Source organism: Bombus pascuorum, chromosome 8, assembly GCF_905332965.1.
Source record: "Bombus pascuorum chromosome 8, iyBomPasc1.1, whole genome shotgun sequence".
Taxonomy (NCBI): Eukaryota; Metazoa; Arthropoda; class Insecta; order Hymenoptera; family Apidae; genus Bombus; species Bombus pascuorum.
In genome coordinates, this window is record NC_083495.1 from 17,181,703 (window position 1) to 17,199,414 (window position 17,712).

At 28.8% G+C, this 17,712-nt stretch overlaps 3 protein-coding genes across 7 annotated transcripts in view; 1 reads left to right on the forward strand and 2 right to left on the reverse strand.

Moving 5' to 3' along the window:
• The window catches only part of LOC132909574 (mediator of RNA polymerase II transcription subunit 4), a 105,186-nt gene that overhangs the window by 39,649 nt on the left and 47,825 nt on the right, over positions 1 to 17,712 (reverse strand). The gene's annotated exons all lie outside the window — the stretch shown is intronic.
• LOC132909537 (transmembrane 9 superfamily member 2) lies at positions 611 to 8,147 on the forward strand. 2 transcript variants are annotated; one of them, XM_060964424.1, is made up of 15 exons: positions 611 to 841; positions 1,529 to 1,596; positions 1,687 to 1,780; positions 2,971 to 3,106; positions 3,207 to 3,325; positions 3,450 to 3,576; positions 3,659 to 3,789; positions 3,892 to 4,068; positions 4,326 to 4,482; positions 4,568 to 4,745; positions 4,950 to 5,109; positions 5,251 to 5,402; positions 5,600 to 5,711; positions 5,793 to 5,964; positions 6,047 to 8,147. In XM_060964424.1, the coding sequence occupies exons 1-15, from the start codon at positions 713 to 715 to the stop codon at positions 6,112 to 6,114; spliced, it is 1,980 nt and encodes a 659-aa protein (XP_060820407.1). In that variant the 5' UTR covers positions 611 to 712; the 3' UTR covers positions 6,115 to 8,147. The 2 variants fall into 2 exon arrangements, with proteins under 2 accessions (XP_060820407.1, XP_060820408.1); XM_060964425.1 differs by having other exon boundaries at positions 612 to 841; positions 4,338 to 4,482.
• On the reverse strand, positions 8,199 to 15,608 carry LOC132909529 (apoptotic chromatin condensation inducer in the nucleus). Of its 4 annotated transcripts, XM_060964408.1 has the most exons (10): positions 15,409 to 15,607; positions 12,782 to 14,090; positions 12,618 to 12,705; positions 12,347 to 12,463; positions 11,916 to 12,120; positions 11,220 to 11,428; positions 10,747 to 10,971; positions 9,998 to 10,258; positions 9,552 to 9,701; positions 8,199 to 9,072 (listed from the first exon to the last, which is right to left on the reverse strand). In XM_060964408.1, the coding sequence occupies exons 2-9, from the start codon at positions 14,086 to 14,088 to the stop codon at positions 9,579 to 9,581; spliced, it is 2,535 nt and encodes an 844-aa protein (XP_060820391.1). In that variant the 5' UTR covers positions 14,089 to 14,090; positions 15,409 to 15,607; the 3' UTR covers positions 8,199 to 9,072; positions 9,552 to 9,578. The 4 variants fall into 4 exon arrangements, with proteins under 4 accessions (XP_060820391.1, XP_060820392.1, XP_060820390.1 ...); XM_060964409.1 differs by having other exon boundaries at positions 8,199 to 9,701; positions 11,220 to 11,425; positions 15,409 to 15,608; XM_060964407.1 differs by having other exon boundaries at positions 8,199 to 9,701.

A 17,712-nucleotide genomic window follows, 5' to 3' on the forward strand; every position in this document is an offset into this window, starting at 1 on the left:
ATCGAATTTGTTTCTATACGTATGTGAACTTCGCTAATACCGACTAAATACAAACTGAAATAAGTAAACAATTAACAAGAGATTCTTTTATATGTGAAAATAAATAAAAAATGTAGAATAACATTTTCTCGTTTAAGCTCTCATTTTGAAGAAAATAATATTTGAACATGTTTAGCTAAGAACTGTTTCAGTACACCTATATCTGATAATATTTTAAATTTAACTTTCTCAAAAACAATGAATTTTATGAAAAAATTTTGTTCTATATCTTCAATTAATTTTCCCTGTTTTCGTATTATAGAGATATCCTGTCGATCATTCTCCTAATTTCTAGTTCTAGTTCCAGTTATATAAACAAATTTTATTCTATATTTCCAATTTATGTTTTTAAATATAATTGCTCCCTTGGTAATTGTACCATGACCATTGTGACAGCCTGTATAATAAATTCTCAATATCAGTAAGTTTAAAAATTCGAAAAATAAATTTTAATTGATATTTGTTTGTATGATTCGAAATCAGAATTTACAATTGGCAATTAAGTGTTTGATAGTATGAAAAGCGAGATTACTACGCGTAGAGGTAACCAATCTGTCTACAATTCGTTATCAATGACAGTATCATGGTTGTGTAGAGTCCGATGTTTTTCACGTAGCAATTGACATATACTTGCACTAGGCAAGTAGTTAGTAAGGACGAACAACAATACACAATGGCGAGAATAATTTTACTGTGGTTACTGTTCGTTGTATGTCTAATTCACCATTCATCGACTTTTTATTTACCGGGTCTAGCACCGGTAAATTATTGCAAGGCCGGAGAAACCTCTGAAACGTGTAAAGTGCGTATAAAGATTATTTTTGACTATTTTAAGAATTGGTTATGATCATGTGTATTTAGTTTATCATTTTTTTTTTCTCCTTTTTCTCCAATATCCTTCATATTTGTCAATTATAATAATCATTACATTTTGATCGTACAGTCTAATGTATTTCTTATTTTACGCATTATTTTAATTAAGAAGTAAGTTTTAATAATTGTAAATGTGTTTCGATGTGGCCTTTCGTGACATATGACTCATAACAGCAAAATTGAGGCACGAAAGGTTTTGAAAAAATATTTAATTGCTTGCTCAATCTAATTGGAATGTTCATAAATCGACCTTACACGAACATGTAGGTACTTTACATTTTGTACGATTTATGACGAAACGTCAGCTGTTCAAATATGTTGTGTTTGAAAGCATAATAATTACATATGTATTTTCTAAATTTAAGTATTTCTAAATTTTCAAATTTGTATTTATTAACTTCATTATAAATGTCATAATCACAAAAAATTCATAAAAATTTAATCAAAAGCTCCCACAATTAAAAAATAACAAAAAATAATGATTATAAATTATTTATAATTACAATATAATAATAATTATACATCACGTAAGTATAATAATTAATGTATTACATAAATATAATCTATGTAATCTATAATTTATTGTGTTTTATTAGATAATATTTATTTCTTTCAGTCTGAGATTAAACTATATGTAAATCGTCTAAACACTGAGAAATATGTAATACCATATGAATATCATCAGTAAGTTTTCATAAGAAACACATATATAATTGATAACATCTTCTAATCTTGTAGAAGTTTGAATTGTTATATCAAGAATTCTTTTTTTAGCTTTGATTTTTGTCCTTCCGATGAAACTCAAAGTCCTGTTGAAAACTTGGGACAGGTTGTTTTTGGAGAGCGTATAAGGCCTTCTCCTTACAAGGTATGATAAAAACGAAACCTTCGAATCATTTTTTATATTCAATTATATTTATTTTTGTATATTTTATACATTTAACAAATTCAATGTGGAAAATAAATGTTGTGTCCGTATACGCGAATGTCAGTGGGATAGCAAGAAGTGAAATTTACGAGCCTATTCAAGAAACTGAGTTCATCGGATTTTTGAGTAAGACTTACAAAATTTCTAAAACTGATTTTATACTTTCCACTCTTAAGTACATATATCACCGTATTTTTATCACCTTGTCAAAATGAAGTTATCTTGAGTAATCAAACATTCTCGAAGTTTCGCACGGTTTACCGGGGGTCGATTTTAATACTCGAAATCGTTCTTATCTGTTTTAAGTTTTGAAACTACCCGAACAATTAATTTTCATGGTTGTTTCAGATCATAACGTTCATTGTATTTTAATTTATCTCTAAGGACACAACATGAGAATTCCTACCTGTTATGCTGTTTATAATTAATATTTTCGGATTATGTCGATATTTGGATAACATCAACATTTAGCGAATACTGAATTGATTAATGTGGACCTATATTATATATTATGATGTATATTATATTTATGATATATATTATATATATCATAAAATCTTCGTTCTATCTTGCTTAAGCTTGTATACATTATTTAAAATTTTTTTAAAAATGTGTATACAGCTTGTATGCACATCATCTGTCCACAAAATATTATGTCATGCTATAGGGAATTGTTAAATTCATCTTAACATCAGCTATGACATTATAAAGTTAAAAATAGTGTCGTATTAAAAATTCAATACGACCTTGATTCTTTATTGTAAAAAGAACTTTTTGGAATTTTTTTAAATTACAGTTTATAGCAAATTGAAAAGTAATTAACTCTCATCGGAAACATTTTTTTGTCAGACTATTGGAAGTCCCTGAAAAATTATGACAATGGTTATTTTCTATCTTTCATTTTTCTTTGGAACAATGACTTAATATATTGTTCATTTGCTAGAATAGTGACATACAAAACCTGTTCTTTCTGCATCTATGAGTCAAATACAATTTGTATGTAGTAACATCAATGCAAATGAGCAACATAAAAAAGTTACAAAAATTTTATGATATAAAAAAGTTGGCTCCCTAGCTTATGTATAATATACATACGTATAATAAAAGATATAAATTATGTAAATTTTCAGCTAGAGTTCATGAAAAATGTTAATTGTGATGTTGTGTGTAAAAGATCATATGAAGTTGGAAATAAAGAATCAGAAAAGAAATTGGAATTTTTGAGGAAAGGAATGGCATTTAAATATCAGCATCATTGGATAGTTGGTAATATCTTAGTGATAAAACAAGTTGAATCTGGAAAACCTTTATTATTGTTCATATCACCATGTTAATAAGTTTCTATTTTTTTTTTTCTTTTTTATAGATAATATGCCTGTTACATGGTGTTATCAGTTAGAGGATGAAAGACAATATTGTAGTACTGGATTTCCTATGGGATGCTTCTTACGAGATTCAAGATCTCAACAGGACTGTACTGTCAATGTAAATTTAAAGTATTATTATTTCTGAATCAAGAACCGATGTTCATTAATAGTAGATTTAAAAAATTCCTCAAACTTACAGAAAATACGCCCTACGTGAAATTAATCAATTTGTTCTTTATTAGGATGCAAATAACAAAAGAGAAAACAGTTATTACCTATATAATCATGTAGACCTTACGATTACGTATCATAGCGGAGTTAAAGAAGAATGGGGATCTGCATTTAAAGAAAATGGAGGACGTATAATATGTAAGGACTGAAATTTCATTTATATGTTGTTAAACTTGCAATGCTAATTTTTAATGAAATTTATGTTTATTTTCTTTAATAGCTGTTAAAGTGGTTCCGCGTAGCATTAAACATAGTGATGGTGTTAGTTGTGACTACAAAGAAGCATTAGATATACCACTTTCTATTAAGAAATCCTTCGATATTACTTACACATACTCTGTGACATATATTGTAAGCATTTGCAATAACAAATTAATCCTTGATATACCTTGATACCTATAGCTTGATAGTATAGTTTTTAAACAAAAAATACGATTATATTTTTAATTTTAGGAAAACAGTACAATCAAATGGTCATCTAGATGGGATTATATTTTAGAATCTATGCCACATACAAATATCCAGTGGTTTAGTATTCTTAATTCATTAATAATTGTTTTGTTCCTTTCTGGAATGGTGGCTATGATATTGCTCCGAACATTGCACAAAGATATTGCTAGATACAATCAGGTACATTAATGAAATGCTATTTGTTAACTTTTGTTTTATTTTATTTGAGTTAGAAAGTTTTATTTTATTTTAATCGAAAATTTAATATGTATTCCATTTTTATTTACTTATATATTATTCAAATAATCTCATTTTCTTTAAAGTTACTAATACGGCAGTATTATTTCATTAATTAACAAGAATATATGACACGATGTTTGATTTTGTTTTATATCATAAAGCTGTGATGTTCCCTTGTCTGTGTTTCAATAACGCAGGCTTCCTTCCAGATAGAATCAGGAGAAGACGCACATGAAGAATTTGGCTGGAAATTAGTTCACGGTGATGTATTTCGACCTCCTCGCAAAGGAATGTTATTATCAGTTTTACTCGGGTCTGGTGTTCAAGTGTTTTATATGACACTTGTAACACTTGGTAAGTTTCTAAATCTACATGCATAAGTGTATTTACTTGATATATAAACAGTAAAAAAAATAAAGTTTCATTTTGCATTCCACAGCATTTGCATGTTTAGGATTTTTATCTCCAGCAAACAGAGGAGCTTTAATGACTTGTGCCATGGTTTTATATGTTTGTCTTGGAGCTACTGCTGGTTACGTATCTGCTAGAATATATAAAAGCTTCGGCGGTGAAAAATGGAAATCGAACGTTGTACTTACATCTATGTTGAGTCCTGGGTAATACGATTTATTTAATAAATATATATGTACATATGTGTGATAAATACAACTAGTCTATAAAGCTATACAATTTGAAAATCAAAGTTAATAACAGTTTATCCTTTGGTCCTTTTAATAATTTATGTAATTACATATTTACTTTATATGTGAAATATCGTGAGTATGAAGACGAATTTTATAAAAATGTATTTTTATTTACAGAATTGTATTCAGTTTATTCTTTATAATGAATTTAATTTTTTGGGCAAATGAAAGTTCAGCTGCAGTGCCATTCAGCACCCTTATTGCTCTTCTAGCACTTTGGTTTGGAGTATCTCTTCCATTAACATTTATTGGTGCTTATTTCGGATTCCGGAAAAGGGTAAAGACTTCTTTTATCAACAAAAATAGTGTTGAATGTTCTTTTATATATATAGAAGCAGTAGCGTTGTTCTATAGAAATTCTATTGACAAAAGATGAGATTTCAAAGAAGAAATTTATTAGTAACGAATTTTATTTTAGTCTTTGGAGCATCCTGTTAGAACCAATCAAATTCCTAGACAAATACCAGAACAAAGTTTTTATACTCAACCAATACCTGGTGTAATAATGGGTGGAGTTCTACCTTTCGGCTGTATATTTATACAACTATTCTTTATACTTAATTCTTTATGGTAAATATCACATTTTAGAAACCTAGTAGCCTTAATAATATAGATAATATAAGTTATAAGTATTATTAATTCTACTGATCAGTTTTATTTATTCTAATTACTTCCACTTACTACTAATTCTAATATTGTATTTATAAATAGGAAAGCTTTTATTTTTTAATATACAAGATATCTAAACTTTAATTAATCTGTTTCAGGTCAAGTCAGGTGTATTACATGTTTGGATTTCTCTTTTTGGTATTTGTTATACTCGTAATTACATGTTCAGAAACGACGATTTTACTTTGCTATTTCCATCTTTGTGCGGAGGTAAATGAATGGCCTTTTATTAATAAAATAAACAAAACATTTCTCAAGATACATATATTTGAATTATCTTTTTTGTTTTAGGATTATCATTGGTGGTGGCGTAGTTTCCTAACATCTGGATTTACCGCGTTCTATTTATTAATCTATTGCATACATTTTTTCATGACTAAGTTGGAAATAGAAGATGCTACATCTACGTTCCTTTACTTTGGTTATACTTGTATTATGGTTTACTTATTCTTCGTTTTAACAGGTAATGTATTTATTTCTTCTACAATAATAAAATGTTAATATTTTTAAATAAAAAATTATTGCATATTTTATGTATTAAATAGGATCAATTGGCTTCTTTGCCTGTTTCTGGTTCGTGCGAAAGATCTACAGTGTCGTAAAAGTCGACTAATGAATCAAATGATACCTATGGAAATAAACTGAATGTGGTATGAATAAAATAGTCATAGAAATGAATGATAATTGATATGAATTTTGAAAAAGATGGTGTTAACGTACAAGCATCAAGTCCTTTTTATGTGCAAGTATTCTAGTTTCAATTTATTTATTGTCTCAATTATAGATATTTCATGCAATTAAATATTTCAGAGATATTACTTATTATTTATGTTATTAATAATAAATAAAGTATAACAATAATATTACAAATTAGTATAAAAATACTGTTTGATAATGATAATAGTCATAAGAAGCAATTTTGCAAGATTTCCAAAGAAGTATATTTGCCAAAATTGTTTTTATACATTTTCTTGCTTCTTGAAACATGCGCATAAAAAGGGTTACAAATCAGGTCATTAATTTGACCTGTTACCTGAAAACCAGGAGACAAAATGTTCGAAATTTATCAGCATAACATTGATGTGTTTATTGTTAACTGCAGTAAAGACTCTATAATTGTTTGTAAAGGATTGCACTTTAATTCTATATTTTATTCAAGATTTAATTGCAGTTTAAGATACATATCTATTATATTCAATATCGCCTTCGTGAGACGATACCAAAGCAACGACGAATCTTATTTTAATTTCTATTTACTACTCGCTATCTATGAATGAACCGTTATAGAGTCTTTAGCGTACTTGTCAGTATGCATTCTTTTGATAACGAGATAGGTGTATCAAAGCTATAAAGATACGTGTATACATTTTACAAATGAATTGTGCAATCCAGACGTAATGTATAATTATTAGATACAATAGATACAATTTGTTTACAATAATAAGCTGATAAACTAAAGATATTAATCAACAATGTAAATAAGAGAAGACTTTTGTCTTGTAATCGTCAAGTAGTCTCTCGAATTCTCTGGACTATAAATTTGAATTCTAATGTGTACACACATTTTTTATCATGTTTGTAAGACCGAGCCCTTTGCAGTCTGTATTACACAGCTTAACTTTTTAAGTTGAATATATTATAAAATTCATAAATGATTGCGTAAAAGTAATTTAATCTTTTTGCGATATAAGCAGAGAAAGAAATATGTATGTATATTAATTTACTTACTGTATGTTAATTTACTTGTAATACATACACATGTATAAATACGATCACAAAGGATGAATTTCGTTAAAATTTTAAGCGTATTTTGAAATACGAAATTTTAGGCAAAATATTATTTATAGGCTCTAAAAAAGATATTATTTTCAGGCGTTAAAAACTCATATAATCGATTCAGGTGCTCGAAATAGTTTCAAATTTCAAAGAACAATTATAGAAAGCCAAATTCAGTGAGAATATCGATTCTAGCCGGATTCATATAACTATTCTATCAAACATTTTGGTTATAGTTCTTTATTGTAATTTTGTTCCGGTTTAAATAATTCAAATATTATATAAAAAAGGAAGAAAATACATATAAAAAGAAAATTTCCTTCTTTTGGTTCTTGGAAAGCTGGCTCAGAAGAGACATTTATGATAATAAATACTTTTAAAATTATAAATAACTACATATTAAATTACCATCCACAATTTTATAAAAAAATTTAGAAAGAGATCTAAAAATTAATTTTAAATCATAATCAAGACAAATATAATGTTAGTTTCTCATAATCGTTTCAGTCCCTGATTTTTTTCACATGACAATTTAAAAAGAATAAGAATATTTGAGAATATACATTATTGCATAACTACGTTCTTTTCCTTAAAATATGTAAAAAAATATTTTTGGACGCAACATGTCATTAAAATTAGTTTAATTGGAGGAAAGATATACAGTGTATTAATTAGTAGTTAAGTTATACACCAAATTTGAAATTCCAGTTTACTTTTATTCTTTCTATTCACAGTATTTGTGATTGTGAAATATTTTAATTAATAGCTGACATGCACATTCTGTAATTCACGATTTTTGTAAATTGAAGCAATTACAACGTTAGCGTTAACGATTTTAATATAAATAAAGATCGAATAAGTTTACGTAAACATTTGTTTTCCCTGTTGCAAACATTTCAAACATTTATCGCCATGTTCGAGTTATTTTTTGTTAATAATATTGTTTTTTCCTCGTTGGTTTCCTTTTCAATTACATTTTTTGTTTGAATCAGACAAAAAATATATATTATAACGATGAAATAAATATAACGAACAATTCATTTTTCGTTCTAAAATGTATGTATTTTTTTTCTTTCGCTTCTTCTTCGTAAATCTTTCGATCTTATTTCAGAGGTGAATAACAAATCTTCTAAATATGGTATGACATTGTACAAAGTAAGCGATAGATATACCTTTCGTATATAACCTACAATGTTTTACATTTATTCATAATTTTACATGTCATATGACGGCGTATTGAATTATGCTTTATATACAGACGTGTTTCTGGCTGTGCAAATTCATTGCGCGAAAACGAGAAACACCAAAACTTTACATTTTACTACCACTATCTATGTGGCAGTACATGTCAAAATTCAAGGAAGTCAGGCTATTCTACCGACAGAGACGAAAGGAGAGATAGATTCCGGGGAGAGAAAACACTCCCGTTGACGCTTTAGAACGACTTCATATTAATGAACCACAGTCTCTCAGTATCCTTATTTTGGGCTTTTTTGTTCGCTATTGTTTTCAGCATTTCGCCCCAGCATTAATATTTTTTTTGTTTCGTTTCGTTTTTTATTTTCTCGTAAGAAAACAAATAGCATTTTTCAACGATCCCGAATACTAAATTCGTTCCGAGCGTTTTTTCTCTATGTAGATAGTTTTTTCGTTTGATTATCCTTCGATTCCCCAGGGCACGTTTTGCGATATCGCACTACGACGTATCGTAGAACGTGATGTATCACTCCTAGACGATGCAAACGCTACCGTTCGTTCTACAGTTACAGCGCTCTGTTGGATAGTTAATGTCGACCTGTAAGAAGTATGGTTTAATGCTGAAATTTCGGGGAGAATGGATCGGAGATCGGGACGTTTCTTGATCATGCAACAAATTTGTACAGTTTCTGACCAATGAATGAAAATTAGCGATTGAACAAATTGAAATCAAACAGAGAAATAAATACGCGAGATTGGTATCAGAACAAGAAAAAAGGAATAATACGAATTACGTTCTCACGTGAAACAGAAGTTTTCTAAATTTAAAAAAAAAAAGAAAAAAGTGTGGAATAACAGAAAACACAAACTCTAACGTGATATTGTTAAATCATTAATCATAAAAACGGGCTGCTAATCGTGGAACAATTGATAAAGGAAAATTTAAAAAGCATCTTCGGCAAGTCTCTCTCTAATGTAAAAAGGAAAAATTCGTTCGTCTTTTCGTAATCTATAACATCTTTCTTAAAAATATAACTGATCAAAATTGGAACTTTTGCATCAGAGAGGGAAAGGTACGTTTATAGAAAGTGGTCGATCAGAGAACTATTTTCTTGGGCTGCGACGGCGACGACCGTCCCTGTTGTTTCTTTCAGCGCGTCTCATCTCTTCTAATCTGCGTGCATGTTCTGCCATGTGTTGCCTTCTCATTTCTTCTTTTACGACTATCTGTAATTAAAATATATCTATGATTATCCCTATGAGTAGTAATAATTAGATCACAGATCCAAATTCATAGTTTTATGAAGAAATGAGGCTAAATCGAGGTTAGATACTAGAATGAAAACTTCATTCCATATTTTTTAAATATTGTATTAAATTACTTTATATAAATGAATACAATTTAAAGAAAGAAAGGAGATCATTATTTGTTTTTCTACTTCGTAAATATTATATTTATAAATGTAGTATTTAGTTTTGTTATAAAATATAAGTACTTAGATTGTACTTTATCTATAATGTACCTGTTCATTTGTGAGTGGTAACCAATATATGCATGGCGTTGCTTTTGTTTTTCTAAAGAGATCATCTAAAAGCTTAGCTGGTGGTGGCTCATCCTCTTTCTTTTTAAATTTACGAGCTGGAGCTGGAAGGTGTGCTTCCACTGCTGGACTCCGACTCCTCTGTCGCCTTTTTTTATCATGTTCTTTCTTTTCACGTTCTTTTTCTTTTATATGCTGTTGTCCATCTTCTTTACCAAGATCCCATTCTCGAACTACCATCACCTATTGTTTACAAAACTCTTCTTTAGTTATTGCATAACTGCAAGTTGAAATTTCAATTTTCATTCAAATACATCAGGATCCCATAAGAGAAATTAATATATGTATTTCTATTTCACCATAGCAATTGAGGGTCAAATATAATTCATTTTTAAATATATGTTAGAATATATTTAAAGAGATGGTATTTTCAAAAGTTAATAAAAAGAAACTTCCATAAATTCAGTGATAATGATTATGATCAACTTTTTTGATTGATATTTATATTTCAATATAAAACTCAAGTAGACAATTATATTATTAAATTCAAAATATTTGTTTATACTTTTTACTTTTTAATCTAAATTTTATTTTATAGAAGAAAGTGAACATAGTTACAAATAATAGTAAATTTTATAATACACATTCTTTATCATTATTTATCACATTTTATATTTTTCCTTAAAGCTCTTTTTGTGTAAGAAATGTAAAATATGATAAAATTGATATACCTTTGTATTCGTTCTTTCTTCGCGATTCCAATCCTGCTGCCACGAATCGGACGGTACAAGAGGTTCAGTTTTTCTTGGGATGGACTGATCCTTTGACAATTCGCGTGCTAATTCCATGTCATCTTTGGTTGCATATTCAACATGAAGCCTCTTTGGGTTTGAAACTGGCCAGGATATACCATGTAACGCTTGCCTCGTCTCAAATGCCTGGTCTTCATTAGCATACTAAAACAATTCAATTAATACTATGTGAAATAAATATTTTTATAATTTATACTGACTTTTCTCTATAGTATTCTTTTCATATTGACAGCCTTCATTTACGCGATCTATATGATTAAATCAATTACGCATGATTTACATATAAAAGACGTATATGGAACAAACACTTTGCATAAATCAGAAGACATTTCAGACATCAGAATCAGAAGACATAAATCAGAAGAACATTTTTAAAAATTATTTTGACATACCTCTACAAAACACTTGGATTTAATTCGATCCATCCAAAATCCATTTTCGACAATTGTGCCAGTACGCGACAGAAGTTCTTTAATTTGATTCAAAGTGAACGGACGAACCAAGTTTTTGATCAGAAGGATATTTGTGGGCTTCGTAGCAGGTGGACTTGGAGATTTTACATGTGGCACTTCTTTAACAATCGATATCTTACGCCTTGCTGCTACAAACCACAATTTAACTAATAAGTACATAAAATATTTCATATTCGTCACATTCTACTTAAAAAAAAAAAAAAAAAAAAAAAAAAATACATATCCTTACAATTATACCTCCAATTATAAATATAACTCTTAATTACTTATTGTTTCTCAGAGAAGTAAACTTCTATTTCATTAGTATGAAAAATTTTTAAATCTCTATCCATATATCTTCAAACAAAAAAATTTTAACAAACAAATATATATATATTAGATAAATTTTTATAACAATGATAGTTAAGGGTCAAGAATACTTTTTAATATATTCCTTACCGCATTTAAATCAATATATTAAATATTTTTTGAAATAGTTATTTTAAATGTCATACATTTAAATGGTGTGGTTTTGAGAAATATTCACTTATTTTTTTTGTTTTGATATAAATGAAACCATGTTTATAGAAATTAAAATAATTCACATAAGAAGACCCTTTGAAAGTGTTCACATACCTATATGATTATCTATCTTTGGGTCTCCCTTTTTTGTTGCACCATTCTTTTGCATGATGTTTTCGTCACCGGATTTATTATCGTTTATTCCTTCATTAGAATCGTGCCACTTTTCGCTAACTCGATAACGATCCCTGTCTTCATCGTCATCTTTTGAAAGACGAACCTCATTTATCGACAATGGTCTTGCTCCTGGCACCAACGCCTATTACACAAATGCAAATATGTATGAGTACACACAAATTTAGAAAATTTTATAAGAGTATAATGTATGATATTAATATTAATATTCATACTATGATATTAATATCAGATATACAGATATTTACATTTAATTGTATTTTTTTTATTTATTTTTAAGATCATAAAACATTATAGATATTTCTTTCTAAAATTTACAAAATTTTAAACGTTAAAAATAGAAATATTACTTTAAGTGAATCCGTAGAAATTGAAAACGAAGGTGCGGTGTCAGTAGATAATGCAGTACCCCATCGACGCTTTCTCGGAATAGATTTGGAATCTGGTTCGGTGCTGTCGTGATTTTCCTGTAAAAACATATAATTGTGATATTTAATGATCTTATATAATAACTATTATAATACCATAAATATTTGATATATACGACTGGTTACGACTAAGCTACATTACAATTATTTGATAAATCATTAATTTATTTAGAAAGAAAATATAACAATGAACCTTATTTGGAGCACTTGCTTCATTATTTGCATTTGCATCAGTATTTTCTTTTTTAACATCATTCTTTTCTGTTAGCATTCTCGAAGAACTGAAACAAAATTTATAGAATGATATAGCAAGATATTAATGATAAGAATTTGGAAGACTCACTAATTTATACTTACAATGATCTTTTTAAATTTACTTTCACGGGTTTGTAAGTCACCAACTGAGTTGTTGCTGATGCAGTATATTCCGATTTATCAACTAGATTGTCTAACTTTTGTTTATTTGCTTCACAATGATCTATTTCCATTTCCATGTTATTTAATAAAAAATTATTCCTTGCTTTTGGTGACTCAGTATTATCTTTCTGTTCGTGGGAATCCTCTGTACTTATTTTCTCTTCTTGCATACATACATCAATCTCAAGATCTCTTTTAATAGAAGGTTCATCCTCAGAATCTGGTGTATCAGAATTAGATGAATCTCGATATTTAGTTCGATGTTTTCTACGACTGGCACCTTGTATCCTGCCACCAGTTCTATTACTATTAGTATGAATTTCATCATTTGATTCGGATGATGAATTTAGCTCACGAACTTTTTCCTTTTTATCTTCTTCCTCGTCACTGCTTAAATCTCTTTGAGTGTTTTCAACACTAGTTTCTTTATTAAATGCTTCCACTATCTTTTCACTAGTATCTTCCACAGATTTTTCTTCCTTGGGCATAATGTTTGTCTCCTCGGATGAATGATTACCATTTGAACTAGGAGCCAATATAGTTGTACTAGTCGACTTAATGGGTTTACTATCAGTGTTTTCGTTGGAGTAATTTGCCTCATTTGATTCACCTTGCTGATCTATGTTTGGTTTATCGTCAGACAAGTTGGCTGAAGTGGTTTCAGGCAGGATCTCCTTGCTATCACTTACCTCTTCGTTGGAGTCCTGACCTGGGTATGAAGAGGAGGGATCATTCGGCTGTTCAATGCTACTGGGTACTCTTATAGAAGAAACCAGTTGCTTGTCTGCCGAGTCAACCTCCTCTGCAACTCCCTCACCACTTTCCTGCCACTTGTTCGATTTTTTCCTATTTAAAGAAGTATCAGATAATCCTTCTGTTGTGCTATGCTGTCTAGATAATTTTAATCTCTGTATCTCGCCAGATGATGCATCGGATCTTGACACTTTCCAGATTGATCCAGAATTGTTGTCTTCTTCATCTTCTTTCAATTTGATCTTAACATCTGCTTCAATAGACAAATCTTTTTCATTTTGTTCTTCTAATTGTTCCTTTCTCTGTATGTGTGCTGACTTCTTTTCCATGATTCTATTGCTCGAACTTTTTGTTGTTTCCTCAACATTCTCTTGCTCTAAGGATGTTGAAGATGCTTGTTTTGTACATTTTCGAGTTGATTTTCGTGTTACTCGTTCAACCTCTTTCTCTGGAGACCCTGCTTTTGTTTTGTTTCTCTCACTTTTGCGTCTCATATCTAAAATATGAAAAATAAATTTCTTAGAAACTCTAGTTTAGATTTGTATGTTACAGATGTGTATCTGACATATCAGTACAGTAATGTTTAATGTTAAAATATATTTATTATAAATAAAATGTTATTTATATTGAGAATGCTTATTTAGAATTTTAGAAACTACATAAAAATTTAATAGAACAATGATAAAATTTTTTACACACACAATGTGAATTTCTATATTATTAATAAATAAAAATTTCTAACTCATAAAAAATAAATCTTAAATTATTTTTTAAAACCTATTATGTATTCAGAATTTATTCATAACATGCTTTTTTCATTTTTCAATGTCAATATACTTTTCAATTTATAAACAATAATTAAATGTATTCTACATATTGCGTATAACATGTTTATGTTAATATCACATAGTTGTCTCTGAAAGTAAGTCAATGGTCTTAAATTTATACTTTTAGCAGCAGCATTAACTTACTTTCCAAGGTGACTATATAATTAAATGTAATAAATTTACTATATCTACCATATATTTTGAACATATAAAGACTTTTCTAAAGTATTTTAATAGATGAAAAATTTTGACATTGGAAATATACATTGGCATTCAATAAAAATGTTTGTTTCATACTAAGGTCGCATCTGGATATTCTATTCATGTATTAAAAGTAAATTAATTATATCTTTTATTAATCGATGTTTGTTTCACCATTCAATAGTTCTCTTTTCAGATATATTTCTACTATCTAATAATTATATTTTTACCTCAATATTTACATACATAATGTAAAAATATGAAATAAAGCAATATATATTAAAACACTAAAACTTCAAATAACAAAACAAATAAAACATAAAATAACAATCTACTTCCAGTAAGATTATATAAAATAAAAACTATAACATCAATAATATTTTTATTTCACAACTATTTGTTTTCTAGCGCAACCAAGTATATTAATATTCACAGATAAGTAATTTTAAAGAGAAACATGCACAATATCTGAAAAAATGTTAAAACAAAGCATTAGATCATATAGTATATAACAACATAATGATTAATTAAAGAATTTCATTAATGTTTGAATAAACTATTGGTACATAATGACAAATACTTAAAACCAGGCAGTCAGAAGAAATTAATGTTCATAATAAATAACTACTAGCCCTATGTATTACGTAAACAAAAAGAATTGACTCAGATAACAGCTTTCGATAAATATTTATTCAAAACTATTGGAAGAGCATCAAAATCTAATTTGTGGTTACCCGAGAAACGCGCGGATGTTGCACAATCTGAAGATTCAGAGAAGTCACTTACTCTATAAATGTGTTTCGTTCACTGGCTAAAAGTTTACCAAGTATGTATCGTTTTTTCAGAATTTTATTGACACATAAATACCGTACTACAATTAAAACGACGTTTCCAATGACGCCTCTAACAATCGGTCGTACCACCTTACTCCATTGAACACGAACGTTTTACATCGTATCAGATAGACCTGTGAAACTGGAACGCCGGCACGTTCGTAAATCCGCTTTCTCCAGTGCAGCGTTTAGGTTATGTGAAAATGGGATTTAAACAAATTACAGTGTGCAATAATTTACATTTAGTTTCGTATCTAGTGATTAATATAGTTACAAATATATATAGGAAGAATGGCGAAAATCAAAATTTTATAGGTATTCAGAGTATTTGGTGTCTTGTTTATACCTTTCAAATAAGTTTTGTAAAGACTACAATAAATAATAATAAACATATACTATATTCGATTGAGACAGATAGAGGTAAATACGAATGTTCTAGCTATGATTCAAAATTGTTTTATACATACATACGTATGTATGAGCATTGACTAAATATAAATTAGACCTTGCATGCAATGCAAGAAGCGTCTACCAACCGAGAGCTACGTAGACCTATTAATTGGCCTTGAAATAGGCTTGGCTACATTACTCCTTATCTCATTCATACCACATTTTTCTAACCTACGATCCGTTTTATTATTTTATTTTGGTTTTTTACAATTTGTCCTTATGGACATTTGGTAAAGTGTTATATCTTATTGGTGAAAAAAATAAAATAAAAATAAATATAGCATGTGGGTGGCTACCCCCAGTGGGGTGTCAGCTTCGTTTTTTCTAAGTTATATCTTTTATGTACCTACGATCCGTTCTAAATTTTTTGATTTGGTTATTCTTATTGCTAATTAATACTATTTTTACTGCTAACTCTTCTTCACTGTATTTAGAGATCGTTTCATTTCCTTTGGTTTTTGTCCTTCTTGTAGGAATTACTCTATCGCATTATATTGCACTTTGTTACATTCCAATGTGTAGTCCTTCCTGATTCGAGTTTTATCTATCTGTTATCTACTTGTTTTCTCAGTCTTTCCATTTCTCTAATCCATTTTATTCTCTTAACATCTCCTGAGCTGTATAAGATACTTCCTAATCTAATCTCTTTCCAAATTTCCCTATCGATTTCTCTACAACTATATAATAAATGTTCCAAACACCCTTCTGTTCCTTCGCATAACTTCCTATCCATATTTCTTTCTCATCTTCTTACGGCGAGACTTTATAGCAATGAATCTATAGGTAATACACAGATTAAAGAGCTATTTAGACTTCAGTGGAAAATTAGAAAGTGATAGAATACTTAGATAGAATTCTAGAATACTCTAGAATGTGGAACATACGCGAATTACAATTAATAAAAATTGTCGTTTGTATTGTATGTGCGAGCGATAGAATACTTTGGGATTCCAAAAACTATTATTTCTGAAAATTTTAATCCAAGATCCGAGGATGAATTGCATCCACTGCAAAATTCATTATCGAGTGAAGATTGATCAAAACAACTTAGAATCGATCAGACTAAGTTGAACAAGGAGTATTACTTAGTAGTTAGTTTCTAAAGTAGTGCACGAATAATCCGAACTGCTTGAAAGTCAAACCGAGTCGTGACTAAATCGGTTACCGATCCGATTTGAACAGATAACTGAAAGAACCGAACAGCTCGAAAAAATCGAGTAGCATGAATCGTTTTCAGCAGTCTCAAACAATTGAGTAATGTGTGGCTCGAAAGATCCAAGGAAATAGAGTTAAATTTAAACTATGTCACTTTAAGGGATGAAAGCAGTGTTCATCGGTCATATTCCTCCAAAGTGAAACAATATAAATTTTATATGTATTTTTATATGTAAATATACTACTTCGTAATAATCTCTTAATGAATAAATCAAAAATAGTTTTGGAAATATATTTGTATAATTCAATAACGAAAATATATAGATTAATTATATTAATACATTAAGGAGCTTGTAACACTTAGTGCCAACTAATTTACTAATTTAATATTTTTACTGTTAATCAATTAATTTAATTTAACATTAATAATGTCTGTTTAAGATTAAATAAATACACAAGGCTAAAAGTAACTATATTTCCTGTCAAGAAATATTTTGAAAGGGCGAATATTTATAAAATTTGTTGTACGTATATATGTATATGTATGTATATGTATGTATAAAAGGTGTAATAAAAAAATCATACAACTCGATATATTCAATGTATCAGTATATAATGCATACTTAGTAAATAAATTTACTAAATCTGTACA